The 13,785-nt window shown below is 47.5% G+C and overlaps 1 protein-coding gene across 1 annotated transcript in view; it reads right to left on the bottom strand.

Moving 5' to 3' along the window:
* Positions 1-13,785, bottom strand: part of PLCG2 (phospholipase C gamma 2) — a 218,670-nt gene that overhangs the window by 108,695 nt on the left and 96,190 nt on the right. The window contains exons 6-10 of the mRNA XM_029608130.1: positions 13,479-13,563; positions 11,375-11,458; positions 3,120-3,163; positions 1,679-1,751; positions 273-374 (exon numbers count right to left, since the gene is read on the bottom strand). Coding sequence (XP_029463990.1) covers positions 273-374; positions 1,679-1,751; positions 3,120-3,163; positions 11,375-11,458; positions 13,479-13,563 — 388 coding nt within the window. The remainder of the gene's footprint in view (positions 1-272; positions 375-1,678; positions 1,752-3,119; positions 3,164-11,374; positions 11,459-13,478; positions 13,564-13,785) is intronic.

Raw genomic sequence — 13,785 nt, forward strand, 5'->3', positions numbered from 1 at the left:
TGCTACTCTTACTAGCGGCTTTTGAAAATGGTTGTTGGAAAGGACTTTAGCCAAGTCAACGAGCGCCAACGTGTTTCATCCATCCAGTTAGGTTCCATCTGCAGGGTACGGCAGCGGCAGGACAGGCCTTACAGATTCACTACACTGGAATATACAAAGGGCCTAGGCAAGCGCAGAGAGCCAGTAAGGGGTAGTATGCAAACCAGAAGCAATTTCAACAGGAAAAGGAGGAAAATATAAAGCCAAAGAACCCAAGTATCTCATCTACCCACTTCATCAACGTAGAGGAACGGCTCAGCAGTTTCTCTCATCGTGTCATCGATAAACTTTGTCATTCGCTCCCGGACCTTGTTGAGATCTTGAGCCCAGGACTCCTGTAAAAACACAAAAAAAGAAGCATTTGGGTGATTTAGCTGCCACCGTCCAAAACATTATTTTTAAAAGAAAAGTCTTTGATGTTTGCAAGCCCCCTGAAGCTATGGTGATGGAGTAATGTTTAGGCAGGACCATGAATAACCGAATGGGCTGCAATTGACAGTGCAAGTTTCCAGGTTGCTGGCTGAACTCTGTGTAAGGACAATGGGCAGTACTCGGAGCAGTATAAAACCCTTTCACCTTTCTGCCCAGCAGTCATGCTTTGGCAGGGCTTTTGGCTTACTGGGGCTGGTAATGGCTAGGTTTGGGCACGTATTTATTCGAGATTCTGGAGCTATTTTGCAACACATATCCAGATAGGTACAACCAAAAGCCAATTTCTAGTACAAATCTTTCAGTGGCTGAATATTTTCCTTTAAGCAATGAAAGAGTTTTCTAGCCTCTGGATAATTTCGTTGTATGTTCTGATTTTTCTTAATTCCTTCTTCTCTCTCTCTCTCTCTCTATCATATCCTTTTTCTTTTCCTTTTTTCGTATTTTATTTCTCTTTTTACTTTGCCTGCTATCTTCTCTATCCAAGCTACCTCCCTCTGACCTTCCCCAGCCTGTCTCCCAGATTCCTCCTCCTTCCTCAATTCAGTTTGACTCTCTTCTCTGATTCCTCAACCCCATCATCAATCCCTCCTCGCCCATAAGTTGCCCATATCATCTCACCCTTCTCTTGGGGGCTCTTTTTCTCTCTGTTTTGGCTGTCCTGTTCATGGCTCATTTCCTTGCTTGCTCCTGTGGCTTTAACTCTGAGCCGCATAGCACTAGATGTACCAGAACAAACTGCAAGTTTGCCATATCTGCCACAATTCATCGAGATCAACTCCCTTCTGCAGGCAAATACCTAGACTGGAGGGTCATGACCCTTGACTGCCATTGTTTTATCTACCTATAATGTAAAACTGTATGCAAATGTAGGTAAATCTGTGCAAACCACCGCAGCAATGTCACATTTTTTGGCCTATGCCACCCTTGCTGCCAACTCTGCCCTTGAACTGCCACAGATAACCAGGAGCCTACCATCATTTAGAGCCCAACTGCAGTCATGTGACTATTGACCTCAATCTGCTTGAAGTGGATGGCTCTAAGCCCTCAACAGTATTCTTAAACAAGAACTGAGAGCAACTAACAGATGCCATTTACTCCCAGATCCTGCCACATGAGCAGTGGTGAACCAAGCTGTGACAGTGCTATGGCAGGCTGTAACACATGCACTCAAAACCCCAAAGAACGCAGCGCTACAGAACACCTCTACCTGTTGCTCATGATACAGGAATCGCTGGAAGTCATGCAGATGGACTGCTGAGGCATCGGGACGATCCGTGTTGCTGCAGAAAATAAAATCCCAAGCCCCCACAAAAACAGAAAATTAAGAACTTGGGAGCAAAATTACTTGCTCATCTGCCTATATGAGAACCTACAGACCGGTGCATCAATCATGGGTCAGGTTAGGTATTGTGAATCCTACCTGAAGGTAGTAGGGATTGGGAAAGATAAAAACAAGCTTTTTAGTTCACTTCCCATCCTGGATTTCTATGATTCTGTAACTCCCATCTCCATAAACAATCACATTTTTCATATCTTGAGAGGATAAATGGGCTTGAACCTCTATAGAGCATCATAATCTGGGCCAGCCTGTTGGCTTAGTGATGGTGCTGTGTGCTGCATGCTGCCAGGCGGAAAGTCCCTAGTTCCACTCCCAGCTCAGCTCTTCCCCAGAGTCGGTTGGGGCTGGAGATGCTGAGAAGTTGACCTTCAAAGCCTCAAAGGGGGAAGAGAGTCACGATAATCAACAAGGCTTGTCCGATGTATCGGTATATAAAACTTAATAAACCATTAAACCATCTCGTGGCCAGGTTTAGAGCCAGTGATATTGGTCTCTGCATGGAGGCCCTAGAGCATGGCTCCCAGCATCAGGACCATCACCACAATGACCAGACTAGGAACAGTTAGGGGGTGGGGGGAGGGGGAACAGATGTAAAATCCCAGCCCTGATTCTGACAGAGCCAGTAGGAAAAGGAGAAAGGAGGAACTATCAGGCAAAAAAAAAACAAAAAAAGAATACCAGAGCCTATTTTCTGCTAATGGAAAGAGCTTGAAAGGAAATAGGAACATAAAGCAGGGTAGATAAAGCAGCAGATAGTGCTGTCTGCTCCTATACCAATGAGAAATGAATATGTATTTACTTATGTAAATTTACGACACCTCAGACCTCTAAAAGACAAAGATCTCCAGACTGAATATAAACTGAATTAATTGTGAGGCTCAGTTTCTGTCAGAAAAGCACGGTAGCAATGTGTGAACCTTGGGAAACTCATAAACCAATATGACCGACTAGTGCAAAGCCTGCAGGCCTATCAAATCAGTTCGCAAGCCAATTTTAGAGTAACCCAGTTTCTGGAAAAATCTGGAAGCAGATCCACCCAAAATCCGTGTTGCATTGACCCAGCTCACAACGGGTTTCCTCAGATCCACTTCAGAATATATATATATCTTGAGCTATGGGGGTGGGTGTTGGGGGTAAGGAGGAACTTGTGTAAATATGTGGATTTTCCATAACTTGAATTGGGTCATAATCTGCCTGGTTCAAGCAAGCTTGATATAGATGAGATCCCAAATCTCTGACACACAGATTACACATGCATTCTCTTACATCTGTTCATACTGCAAGACGACACAGAAAACTGAAGCATTACCCAAGAATAAACACCGACGAGTCTTTTTTGAATTCATCCAGTACCTGCAGAAAGAGAGAAAGACACAAGGTACAGAAAGCATCGTTGTCGGTTAAAAGTATTAATAGAGCTTGGCCCAATGAAGAGTGTGCAGCAAATTTGGGGGTTAGATTTCCAGATTCAACTTCTATTCCTAAGGGCAGTCCAGGCTGGGGATGCCACAAAGGCAGGGATGAAATCCCGAACATTGCACAACAGCGACACCTAATGGTCACATTCAGAGTGTACGCGTTGTGGGGGTTTCCTGTGCCTATCCACACATAATGAAAGGAAACAACAGGTAGAAAGTTATTAGGGGGAACAATTTTTTTTTGGCCACAAATAGGAAAACTAGAGAATTCAGAATTTGCTGAATGGTTCTAAGAATATCTGCAAGCAATTTGGTGAAAACTGGGCCACAGACTGGATAATTGTAAACTGGAGTTTATGGATGATACCAATATAATCTAAGGGGGGAATTTTCAAAAGGATTCACATGTGTAAATGCACATAGGAACGAGAACTTTCAAAGGGGCGTGCGGGTGCATACTGACACATGTGCATTGGCGCACACCCATGGATATGCACATATGTTATAAAATAGCCTGGGCAAGCATAGCTGCACACATCCGAGTTTGAACCGTGCAACTGGGGGAACTTTATAACAGCAGGCGCCCACACCCTATCAGTTTCACCAGTTTCTCTACCAGTTCACCCAGCCCTCCAAACTCCCCTGGTTTAACAGAATGCACTCCCCCCAATTACTCCAGACCCTTAAAACCCCTCAGGAATGGCTGTTTTTTGTTTGTTTGTTTTTTAAGTTACACCTCCTCCATAACAGTAGTAAAGTTACGTGGCACTGGACCCGGGTGCGCGCGCAGGTGCCTAAGTATTTGCAAGCACATCTCTTGGCCACATCCCAGAATGCCAAAGCCCTGCCCAAACTATGCCTATACCACACTCCATTTTGAAAAGCGTGAGATATTCATGCATCAGGAAATGTGCACGCATGTAGGCAGCTTTTAAAATCTGCTGGGCACATGCATGTCCTACCTCTCCCGTTTTTGGCGTACGCCAGGCTTTTAAAATTCCCCTTTAAGCGCATAAATAGGTCTTTGAAAATTGCTGTGACATATGCTATTTTTACGGGTGTAATCCTTTTGAAAATTACCCACTAAAGTTTTAAAATCTGATGTGGCTGGGAAGGAAGGCTCAGGATATCACAATCCAGTAGAGGCTGGTTCTAACTCAGATGGAAGTGCAAAAGAGCAGGAAGAAAGCTGCCAGAACCAATCAATTATTCAATCAATTGGTAGACTTGAGATCTCAATACCCAACTTTGCTTACAATGTTCTCTCCACTTTGTTGGCTAGAGTCCAGTCTTTTGAACAAGAAAATATTATTGAAAAAAATATTGGGAACTTAGAATCCACAGGCTTCCAAGAGGACAGTCTAGGATCTTCTATGGGCATTTGCTCGCCATAAATAAGAATTTATCACAGAAATCTCACAGAAAAACACACGTGCATACATTGGACACATGGCACCTGGCAAAAAAAAAAGAGAGGGTGATAGTCCAAGTTTGAAACTTGAGCAACTGCACCAATTCTCAAGGCTTCAAAGGCACCAGTCTTTCCAGCCTTCACGATTGGTGCTACTGCTCGCAAATTTCAAATTTGGGCTACTTCAACTCCTTTCTATTACAGAAAGTTAAAGCAGACAGCCTATAACTCATGACTAGAATTAGAGAAATTACTTACCTGATAATTTTGTTTTCCTTAGTGTAGACAGATGGACACAGGACTCAAGTCTATACACGGGTATAGTGTACTCCTGATAGCAGAAGGGAGATGTAGTCAGATTTCAAAGCTGACGTCAGCCTACATATACCCGTGCAGGAAGCTTACCTCTTCAGTATTCTCCTCAAAAAGCAATTGATTAACTAAGACTGGTTCAACTGATTTCCAACTGGAGACCGTCAGTGCACTCAACCGGATAACACAGACACCCGGCAACTATGGGTGTCTTGAACTAGGGGTAATACCTGGTTTACCTGTGCTTGTCTTGTTCTTGGGGATTTTTTTGTTTTTGTTTTTTTCATCCGAGGTTCCCGGGTTCCAGGGAAGCCGTGGTCGGGGTGCTGAGTCCATCTGTCTACACTAAGGAAAACGAAATTATCAGGTAAGTAATTTCTCCATTTACCAGCATGTAGCCAGATGGACTCAAGACCAATGGGATGTACAAAAGCTACTCCCGAACCGGGCGGGAGGCTGCCCATGGCCCACTTAGTACTGCCCTTGCAAAGGTTGTGTCCTCCCGGGCCTGGACATCCAGGCGGTAGAATCTGGAGAAGGTGTGTATGGAGGACCACATTGCCGCCCGACAGTTCTCGGCAGGCGACAGCATCTTGGTTTCTGCCCAGGACACTGCCTAGGCCCTTGTAGAATGGGCCTTGACTTGTAGAGGTGGATGCTTCCCTGCCTCTATGTAGGCTGCCTTGATTACTTCTTTGATCCAGCGGGCAATGGTTGCCCGCGAGGCCGCTCCCCCTGTTTCTTTCCGCTGTGAAAGACGAATAGGTGGTCCGTCTTTCGCAAAGATTCCGATCTTTCCAGGTATCAGACTAGGAGATGGTAGCGAGATGGTTTGGTTTAGATGAAACTGAGAAACCACTTTCGGTAGAAAGGAGGGGACAGTGCGTAACTGTATGGTTCCCGGTGTGAACCTGAGGAACAGTTCCTGACAGGATAGCGCTTGAAGCTCGGAGATGCGACAGGCGGAACATATTGCCACTAGGAATGCAGTCTTCAAGACAGACTGCGCATGGTATGAAAGAAGTTCTCGCTAGGAAGTCTAGTACTAGATTGAGATTCCATAGGGGCACCAGCCATTTTAAAGGTGGTCGGATTTGTTTGACCCCTCTCAGGAAGCGGAAACATCTGGATGGGTTGATGGACTGATGCTGTCCACTTTGGCTCGGAAGCAGGCCAACGCGGCCACCTGAACCTTGAAGGAGTTGCGGGACAACCCCTTCTTCAAGCCATCCTGTAGAAATTCCAGGATCATGGGAATTTTGACTGTCTGCGGAAGGATCTCACGGTCTTCACACCAGGCTTCGAATACTCTCCATATTCATATGTAAGCTAGAGATGTGGAGAACTTGTGTGCTCGGAGCAAGGTGTCAATCACTGCCTTAGAGTATCCACTTTTCTTCAGGTGAGTCCTCTCAAGGGCCAGACCGTAAGAGAGAATCGAGTTGGGTCTTTGTGGAGGATCGGTCCTTGCCGGAGAAGGTCCCTGTGTGGAGGTAGGCACAGAGGGTTCTTTGCAAGAAGTCTTCGCATGTCTGCGTACCATGGCCTTCTTGGCCAGTCCGGGGCTACTAGAAGTACTAGTCCCCTAGGTGTTCTATCTTGTAGATGATCCTTCCCAGTAGTGGCCATGGGGGAAAAACATACAGCAGGTCTTCCTGTGGCCAGGTCTGGACGAGGGCATCGATTCCCCGGGATTGCGGTTCTTGTCTGCGGCTGAAGAACTTGGGAACTTGGGCGTTGGACCGGGTTGCCAGTAGATCCATGGCTGGGGTTCCCCAGTGGTTTACTATCAACTGGAAGGCTGTGGTTGACAGCGTCCATTCCCTTGGGTCTAGGCTCTTTCTGCTGAGGTAGTCCACATAGACGTTGTCTTTTCCCACGATGTGTGAGGCTGAGATGCTTTTGCAGGTTTGTTTCCGCCCATGCCATGAGGGTGTCTACCTCCAGGGACACCTGTTGGCTTCTGGTTCCTCCCTGGTGGTTGATGTAGGTAACTGTTGTGGTATTGTCCGACATGACTGACAGACTCACCCTGGAGTCTGTGGCTGAATCGTAGACAGGCTAGTCTGACTGCTCGGGCTTCCAGCCGGTTTATGTTTCATCCCGCCTCTTCCTTAACCCATTGTCCCTAGGCTGTCAGTTCCTGACAGTGGGCTCCCCACCCTCGCAGGCTCGCATCCATGGTGAGCAAGATCCAGTTCGGTGGGGATAGTTTTACTCCCTTGCTCAGATGGTCTTCCTGTAGCCACCATTGGAGCTGGGTCCGGACCTCTGCTGGTAGTTGGAGGTGAATGGAGTAGTTCTGGGATGTCGGGTTCCATCATGACAGTAGGGAACATTGTAGTGGGCACATGTGGGCCCTTGCCCATGGAACGACTTCCAGGGTTGATGTCATGAGACCGAGGACTTGGAGGTAGTCCCATACCTTGGGGCGAGCATAGTTCAACAGTTTTCATAGCTGACCCATCAGTTTCCTTCTCCTTGGAGGGGGAAGGACAGCCTTGTCTTGCTTGGTGTCGAACTGGACTCCCAGGTACTCTAGCGATTCGGAGGGTTGCAGGCGGCTCTTGGCTGTGTTGACGACCCACCCGAGTTTCTGCAGCAGATTCTTACCTCTGGTGGTCTCCTGGTGACTTTCCTCTGGAGATTTTGCCCTGATCAGCCAATCGTCCAGGTAAGGGTGAACAAGGATTCCTTGTTTCCTCATTGTTGCCACCACTACCACCATGATTTTGGTGAAGATCCAAGGGGCGGTAGCTAGTCCAAAGGGTAGCACCCAGAACTGGTAATGATGATCCAGTACCGCAAAGCATAGGAAGCGCTGCTGGTCGTGATGGCCCGGGATGTGGAATAGGCTTCGGATAGATCCAGTGAAGTCAGGAATTCTCCCGGCTATACTGCCCTTATGACTGAGCATAGCGTTTCCATGTCTAACTGTGGTACCTTCAGGTAACGATTGACGGTGTTTAGGTCCAGGATGGGCCAGAACATTCCTTCCTTCTTGGGAACGATAAAATAGATGGAATAGTGACCAGTATTTTGTTGGTGCGTGGGCACCGGGGTTATCGCCTTTAGGCTGAGTAGTTTTGTCAGTGTGGTTTCCACTGCCATCCTCTTGGAGAAGGAGTGGCACGGTGATCTCACAAATTTGTCTGGGGGGATGCTGGGAAGTCCAGATAGTATCTCTCTCGAATGATGGTTAGGACCCAATTGTCCGACGTTATCTTGACCCATCTTTGGTAGAAGAGGGTAAGTCTGCCTCCTATGACTTCTTCCTGTAAATGGGTCTGCTGATTCTCATTGTGGAGTGCGGCTGGAGCCTGTACCTGAGCCTGCTCCCCTCTTGTTGTGTCTGTTCCGAAAGGACTGGGACCTGCCTGTGGGGGCGAGGTGCTTGGTAGTAAGTGTTCTTGTACGGTCTAAAGCGCTGGGCTCCTCTGCCCTTGGTTCTTCGGTGGGGAGGAGCACTGGTTCTTTTCTTCCTGTCCTCCAGTAGATGAGGTACTGGAGATTCGCCGCATTTGTTGGCTAACTTCTCCTATTCGCTTCCGAACAAGAGGGATCCTTTAAAGGGCATTCTTGTGAGGTTCACTTTGGAGGTCGTGTCGGCTGACCAATTTCAGAGCCATAGTTGTCTTCTGGATGCCACTGTGGAGGAGACGCCCCTAGCTGAGGTGCGCACTAGTTCTGAGGTCGCATCCGTGAGTAAGGATATCGCCGGTTCTAATGTTTCAGCAGACATGGTTGCGTCTCTGGAGAGATGCAAGCAGGCACGTGATACTACAACGCAGAGGGACACGATTTGCAGGGTCATTGCTTCTACAAAGAACTGATTAAGGATGGCTTCCTGACATCTGTCCTGGGCATCCTTGAGTGCCGCTCCTCCTTCGACTGGGATGGTTGTGAGCTTAGAGATTGCGCAACCATGGCGTTTTTTGGGAACCGTAGGAGTTCCTTGGCCGTGGGTTCCAGGGGGGTATAGGGCTTCTAAGGCCCGTCCTCCTTTGAAGCTGGCCTCCGGGGCATTCCATTCCAGGTCAATCAGTTGTTGTATAGCCTGCAGCATTGGGAAATAGCATGAGGCCTGACAGAGGGACATCAAAACGGGATTCGTCTTTGGCTCCACTGTGGTACCCGTGCCTGGAATGACCAGGTTCTTCACGGTCAGAGACACGAGAGCTGGTAACTCGTCTTTGAAGAAGAATCGCAGCATGGTTCGGTATGGTTCCATCCCTGGAGGGATTTCCCCTTCCTCCAGGGAGTCGGCCTCATCCCCCGAGGTGTCCGTATCCCCTGTAGGCAGGCTCTTGCCTAGGTGGGCACGTCCGAGAGGTGCTTGAAGGTCTAGTGCTTCTGGTGGAGACTGAGGCTGTGTCGCAGGCGGTATCGATTGCGCCTGGACAAAGGTTTGCAGCCCTTTGAAGAATTCCACCCAGGAAAAGGTCCCTGGGTCCATATTGATTCCAGGTGGGGTTATGATGGAAGCCCCCGAGGTGCCTTCCTGTGTAGGCGCCGAGTTGGAGATACAGAGGTCTGGGGTACTATCATTAGTGGATCCGGATCCTTCTACTGGTTGTGGGGGGCCTTGCTTGGTTTCCCCCTGGGCCTCTTCGCACTGCTGGCATAGGGCGGAGGCCACTTCAGGTTGTGCAGCTCCCAGGTGGCAGGCTGAGCAGAGGGCTTGGCCTTCCTGGCCGGTGGTGCCATGTTTTGTGCGCGTGGAGTGAATCAAAACTCTTCTGTGCGCGATGGTATGCGCGCCGGGAGGCTTAGTTGTGTGCTCTGGGTGCGCAGACGATGTGCGGGATGCGTAAGATGTGTGCACAGGCAACAATTTTGTGCACCTGGCCGAGATGTGTGCGCCACTGTGCGCATAATTCTGTGGTGCGCGCCGCTATGTGCCGGCTCAGTTGTGCGGACAATACGGTGGTCAAGGGGGAGAAATCGCACCGACGACCATGCGGGCAAGATAGCGACACACACCCCCCCCCCCCCCCGGAGTTACTCCACATGTGTGGACCCTCGCACCGGATCAGGGTCTAGCTCAGTCGGAGCTGCTCAACCCGATTTAACAGATGCCGGAAGGGACGATCTGTGCGGCTATTCAAGCCTCTGAGACCGGAGACTTAAAAGAAGGTTTCTACCTTACCTGGTCTCAGCGTTTCCCGGTCTCGTGCCGGGCAGTCTCCGGCTGTGGGGGGGGAGAGGGAGTTACCTTCACCGCCGCGCTCGATTCTGCACCCGCTGCCTCTCAGCCACTCTGGGGGCTAAGTCCACGCCGTGAACCGGCTACCGGACCAAGGCTTACCTCTGAGGGATCTCAGAAATCCTCGACTGGGGGAGGGACCCTTAGGTATCCCCGCAGGACAGCGGGGCTCGTCTTGAGGTAAATTTTCTTTCTTTTTTGTTTTAAAATTGCTAACACTATTCTAGTGTGTGGAAGTGTCCCTATCTGCTTTAGGAGACGGAGAAATACTGAAGAGCTAAGCTTCCTGCATGGGTATATGTAGGCTGACGTAGGCTTTGAAATCTGACTCCATCTCCCATCTGCTATCAAGAGTACACTATACCCATTGGTCCTGAGTCCATCTGGTTACACGCTAGGAAAACATAAGTCTTTGCTACAATAAACACCGAGTCTTTTTTGAATTAAAGGAAAATCTACATAACCTGTCTCTTCCACCTTGTACAGAACACCTCATGTCTTAGTGATCTGCTGAGGGCCCAGTGCTGCTGGAAAAAGTAAGATGACTGGCACAGGAAGGGGGTCATCATGACAAGATTCAGCTTCTAAAACGTGTTTGTAGCAGACTGGAGTGTCACATGTCCTGAAGAGAATTTTTGTTGCTAACTTTTTTAATATTTATTATTGGTGAAGATAAGACGTAATGTATTGATCCTTTAAAAAGGACATCAAAACCTACTGACCCACTATCACAGGATCAAAAAGAAATGTACAATACATGGGGTTCTCTTCTAGTGCTCCCAAACAAGGAGCAGCAAGCAGCAGAGCAGACTAGCTGGGGCTTGCAGTCCCTATGGGTTCTCATATGATACGTTTCCACTGTAAATGGGGGTATTAGGTGGGCGGGCAGGTATTGGCAGTGCCTAGACTCAGGAAGTCTAAATGGGAGCTGGGATGGTTATACAGCAGCCGCTGACTGGCTTGGGGAAAAGTCCACCTTGTAGCCCCACTGATCTTCGCTGGCAGTGCATTTAAAACACCCAGGGACTCCACTTCCAGTCTCGGATGGAGCAGCCGCATGAGTAACTATTCCCACAAAAGGACAGACGTCTTTCATTTTTCAGTTTCCCACATCGCTTTGGTGGAGTATCAGCACGGAAACGAAGACTAGGAAGGTGGTCTGGACGGTTGTGGTTTCCAGTACGGTAAGGAGACAGATTCCAAGGAGGTTTGCTTACTGTTTTCTGTTGTTCAAACATCAGGTTTTTGTAGAACAAATGAAGCTGTTCAAAACTGAGATCGTCTTTATGGGCTCCTACTTCCTGTAAAACAGAACAGAAGTTCTTAATCCAGTCCCTTTCTCTACCACATTTGGTGTTGAGTCTTTAACCTTCCTGTTCTCAGCCTCTCTCGTGCTATCTTCCTTAACATTTATTTCCCATGTTTAATGTTTAATATTTAATGTTTAATATTTAATGTATTTATCATATGTATTAACGTTAATATATTCTTCTTAATTCTTCCTTTTATTTTCCCTCTCCCTCCCCTTCCCTGTTTGCATTCCCTGATCCAATTTTTCCTTGTTATAATCTCCTAATGTCCTTTCTAAGTTGAATATTAATTGTAAAGCACTGCCGCTATTTTCTATCTGTTCCAGCGCTGCTGCTAAAGTTTTGTTGAATGTACACCGACATGATGTTACTAAACGAATGTCGGTATATAAAGAACCTCAAATAAATAAATAAATAAAATGTTCCACCATGCAGCACTGCCCTGGCACTTTAAAACAATTACGGCCATATTTTTCTGATTGTAAACTGCTTTGATCCCTTTTGGAGACTTGCCCTCCCCTAATCCATGCAGCTGATAAGGACAAGCAACTCTGCCAGAAAATCCCGTGCCAATTTTCTCAACCACGGAAAAGAAAAGCAACGGCTTAAACTGCCTGGGTCCAATCATCCCAGAGCAAATTCAGGGGTACCTGCAGGAACCACCATGTCAGGGCTTCTCATGTGCAAGCCCCTGCTGGATCTGTGCACTAACCAAACCACAAGACAGCTTGCAGGGAGAGGTAGCCTCTATGAGGTTGATATTCAAAGGCTTTCGTCCAGTGAACGCATGGATTTCGCCAGTCAAAAGCCAAGATTTGAGCATTCCCCATTCCCCCACCTCTGCCACCCCCCCCCCCCCCCCCACCCCAACAGAGCGAATACATTTTGTGCGTACAACTTACAATAAGCATAAAATGTATCTGGATGAAAAGAGGCAGCGCTGGAGGCATTTAGCGGGGCAGAGCTAAACTCTAGCTAGTGTGCAGATATTGAGCACTGTCCAGCTAAAGTTATGCACATACATCTGATGGGAATAATCCAGAATTTTCCTCAGATATCTTTTACCCGCTCTCTGAATATTGACCTGTTCATTGTCACATCGAGGTCATTTGGCATTTCATTAGGGGGCGTTGTCTTAGTGAGAGAGCACTTGTCATCAACAGTGTGTCCATCCATCTGTCTGCCCGCATGTACCTATGCTCATTGGTACTCCCGACACCACGCCACGGATCCAGCTGAAATTCGGCATGTGGGATCAAGATTAGAAGCTGTTGGGGAATTTGGGATTTTGGTTCAAATCAGTGCAAAATTACAATTGCCCAGAAGCTTTTAGTCTTGATCCCCTGTGCCGACTTTCACTCCTTCAGAAGAAGGGGAAACGCGCCTTTATGTCATGCTCATAGCATGCATTTTTCACTTGTTATCTCAAAAACAGAGCCCTGTTGGCAGGAATGAGTCTTCCATATCAAAAAACAAGTTGGGAAAAAACTCAGCCCCAGTGGTCAATGACATAAGGCAAATTTAATTCTTATAACTGCCAGGCAAGCAAACCACCTCCATAAAGTTATACACAGAAAGACAACAAGATCCTGCAGGCAGTAATGGAAGACATGTAGCAGCATTTGTTGTTCACGATCTCGCTGATAAATAATATCAGCCCAGGGAGAAAAAGAAAGGAAAAAAAACCTCTGAAGCACAGGGCAGGCAGAGAAAGGCAGGCCCGCCTCAGGTATGTATGTCCCCATTTGGTTCTGCTTCAACAAAGCACAGAATTGCACTGATGATTGGTGAGAGTGGGCCAAAAAGCTCTGTGATGATGCAATCCCTTGCTACAGCTGTCTCCCACCTTCTCCCTTACCACAACATGGCACTGTATTGCACTGTTTGATATTTATTGTACATGGCACAGTGTGCCAGAGACCTTAGAGCAAACACAACAGTCAAATAGCAACTAATTCAATCAATGCAATTTTTGGCACGTCACTCATTAAGAAATGCTATGAATAATTACCACAAACTTATCCTTTAAGGCCTTCGCGCTGGCTACTTTGAAGTTCACAGATGGGAGGACTGTCTTCATCTCCCTGAGGCTGATGCTGAAATCAAACAGAAAAAAGAAAAGGCCACGCCGAGTTTAGTGGTGCACAACTAGGGTTCAAGCAGTTGGTATGAATTTGGTGGTCATTTGCCATTTTTAATGCAGGTAATATTTAGGATAAATTTGAGGCCGGCCCCATGGTTCAACAGAAGGGCTCTACATTCACGTGGAAGACCCAAATTCAATTCCTAGGCTCAGCTTTCACTACCTACGTTTGCCA

The sequence above is a fragment of the Rhinatrema bivittatum genome, chromosome 7 (genome assembly GCF_901001135.1).
Source record: "Rhinatrema bivittatum chromosome 7, aRhiBiv1.1, whole genome shotgun sequence".
NCBI lineage: Eukaryota > Metazoa > Chordata > Amphibia > Gymnophiona > Rhinatrematidae > Rhinatrema > Rhinatrema bivittatum.